The sequence below is a fragment of the Telmatherina bonti genome (genome assembly GCF_933228915.1).
Source record: "Telmatherina bonti genome assembly, chromosome: 8".
NCBI classification, from domain to species: Eukaryota; Metazoa; Chordata; class Actinopteri; order Atheriniformes; family Telmatherinidae; genus Telmatherina; species Telmatherina bonti.
The window spans coordinates 34,151,602-34,154,751 of NC_136626.1; the positions used below are offsets into that span (position 1 = coordinate 34,151,602).

Below are 3,150 nucleotides of genomic sequence, written 5' to 3' on the forward strand. Positions count from 1 at the left end.
TATTTATCCAGATTATCTGCAAAGTCTCTATTTTCATCTTCAATTTTCTCCAAACGCAAAAAGCAACAAAGTCGTTTCTTCCCTGGTTGCAGCAAGCGATGCAGTCAGGTTTTTTTTTTCCTTAATTACCAAGATAATCTTTACAGGAAAGCAAACAAATCAATTAACTTGATCAAAATATAAATAACTTTTATTTCCAAGTGACATTAAAAAAAAAAGTCAGATTATTTTTTTTTTTAAATGAGTCAAACAGTCAACATAATCACCACAGCAGAGCTTTGCCTCTCCTCTGCGACCTCAGATTTACACCTGACTGGATGTTCCCTCCCAAAAAACACAAAGCTGGGCTCAAACAAAGAGCCTGAAACTATAATTGATCACTAATATCAGGAATGTGTTTCAATTTTCTGTGACAAAATAGAGCCGATTCCAAATACTTCTGAGTCGCCAAGACTGTCAACACTTTTCATCTTTAAAGCAAAAACTGGTCACGTTTCAGCGCCGCCGCCCCCCCCCCCCCCCCCCCCCACAGCCCCATCACTGCTTCTGCTGCATGGCTTCTTTCCGCGCGGCGTCCTGCAGCAGCTGAGTGTCCACCTCATCCGCCGGCAGCTGAACGTATCGGACCACCGATCCACGGATGAAACAGTTTTTCACAGACAGCTGGAAGACATTCAGACAAGGCACGGTGGAGTTGGATGTCAATATGATGCAACTCAGCTTCCAGAAACACGAAACACTGCGTGTTCAACATGATCGCAGCTGACAGCTGAGGACAGAGCTGCTGTGTTGCTTTGGGCTTTTCTCTTACTGGTTACCAGAGGTTTAATGGGAACTTTACTGAAACTGTTGACTGCATAGGAACGCTAGCAGGTGTAAAATCAGTCTTCTTTGTGTCACTGAAACTAAGTCTGTTAAGAAATTCATGTGGTAATCTGCTCATTAGCTCCAGCTGGGCTTTCACATTTGTATTTTTATAGTGTTCTACTGTGTCTTAATATTTGTATTTATTTATGAACATAAGAGCTGTTGCATCAGTTTTGTTTTATTTAATCACGTTCAGTTGGATTCAGTAAAACTATCCTTCTCTTAGACTGAGTTTTACTAGTGGAGCCTTAAAGAATTCAAAGAAGAGTTTTGGGTTTTTTCCCCCCCCCCAAAAGTTAGACAGACTTTGTTTTGTTTCTTTAAGGCAGGAGTGTCTAACTCCAGTCCTGGAGCGCCGGTATCCGTCAGGTTTTTGTTGTTTCCCTCCACCAACGCAGCTGATTCAAATCAAATGGATCCAGAAGCTTCTTGTCAACCTGTTTCTAAGTTTTGGTCAGGTGTGTTGGAGCATGGAGACAACAAAAACCTTCAGGATACCGGCCCTCGAAGACTGGAGTTCGACACCTGTGCTTTAAGGCAGGCCTCTTCAAACGGCGGCCCGCGGGCCACATGTGGCCCAAAACCAACTTCTATGTGGCCCAGCTTATGTAAAAAAAGAAAGATATTAATCAAGAACATTTAGTCATTCCTATGCTGATTATGTAGCCGACAATCCTACAGTTATACAGACCATGAATGCAACATTTGGTTGCCTAGCAACATTAATCCCAGCAGCGTTGTGGTGTTTCGAAGTTGTAAGAGTAGCGCTAGCAAGCATGTCTCTCTCTGTCCCAAAACACAAAGTTAACAACGAAAACCACAGATTTAACCACGTCTGGACTGATAAGTATTTCTTTATTTTGCCGACACATTCGAGCACCAAACCGATGTGTTTAATATGCAGTGAGTGTGTGTCTGTGTTTAAAGATTATAATGTGAGGAGGCACCACATCGAGTAGTGTGATGTGACCTGTGTTAAAAGTTAGGAGAAAAATAGGCTCTGACTGGATTTTTTATTATTTTATTTTGTGCATGTGATCTTGTCATGTGGGACTGAATTTATAATAGAAAAATTAATAAACTACTTATTTTTCAAAACGTAAACGTGTCTTTTATTTATTGATTTATTTTTACTGATTTATATCCCCTTACTTTATTTATTGGCTCTGATCATTTTTTTTATTTGAATTTCTGGCCCACCTGAATATCTAATTGAGTAGCCATGCTTTAAGGGAACACATATTTAGATTCATGATCAAGCTGCCAATGTAAAACATCTACATCCTTTGCATGTGTCGGTACAGTCGTTTATCCATCTGAAACTTAAGTCTGTTATATCTAAGTTTGTTCAGATTTTACTGATAACATTAGTAATGCTAGGAACGGAACAGGGTCTTTATTTGGCCCTGATATGTTAACAGAAAGCTGGATGATTCCCAGCAGTGAAACTCACCATGTGTGGATATTTCTCTGGGTCTGTGACACTGATGTCTGTCAGCTTGATGTTCAAGTACTAAAACACACAAAGGACAGTTTCATCACTCAGATATAATAACATCTGATAGCCTTTTATTTAGATATGGTCAACAAATCTGTACATCTAACCTGGTCAACAGAATGAAGCGTTCCGCAGATGCTGAAAAACAGAAAAGTGAAGTAAAAGTGACCATGTTTATTAGCAGATATGCAAATTCAACAATGCATTCAGTGCAAAATATGAAGATTTTAATTAGGTCACATTAGAGCTCTACTAAATTATTTTACATTTCTGGGAGTAATAATAATCCATCATGCTAATTGTTCTGAAATATCTGAGGAAAATTATTAATATTTTAGTTATTGATAAGAGAAAGTTTATTCACAGCTTCAGTCTTGCTATCTCCAATGCTAGGAGGTGCTAACACCTTTTAGCAGACTTAGGGGGTTTTAAAACAAGTGGTATAAGAAATTAAACCATGCAAACCAACCTCAGATCGTTTTTGAGCTCCACCACAACATCTTTTCCCACCAGAGACTTAAAAAACGAGTAAAAAAGCTGAAAAACACCAAAATGCTAACGTTAGCATTAGCAACGCGCTGCATGTCCAGCACAATGGGAGGAAAAGGAAAGCAGGCAAACAAAACCACACATAGCCAAGCACATATATTATAAAATGGAACTCTTTATAAAATAAGAAATGAAAAGGAAGAAAAAATGTTTGCATTCGACCACATTTCTTACCATTATTGCTGCTGCGCTCCTCTTTCTCTACGTCTGAGGTTGATGACGTTGCCAGAATGCGC

The 3,150-nt window shown here is 39.2% G+C and overlaps 1 protein-coding gene across 1 annotated transcript; it reads right to left on the bottom strand.

Moving 5' to 3' along the window:
• Positions 1-531: 531 nt before the first annotated feature.
• On the bottom strand, positions 532-3,150 carry smx5. The gene is made up of 5 exons (XM_079244773.1): positions 3,089-3,150; positions 2,835-2,902; positions 2,473-2,503; positions 2,321-2,380; positions 532-663 (listed from the first exon to the last, which is right to left on the bottom strand). The coding sequence occupies exons 1-5, from the start codon at positions 3,089-3,091 to the stop codon at positions 538-540; spliced, it is 288 nt and encodes a 95-aa protein (XP_079100899.1). The 5' UTR covers positions 3,092-3,150; the 3' UTR covers positions 532-537.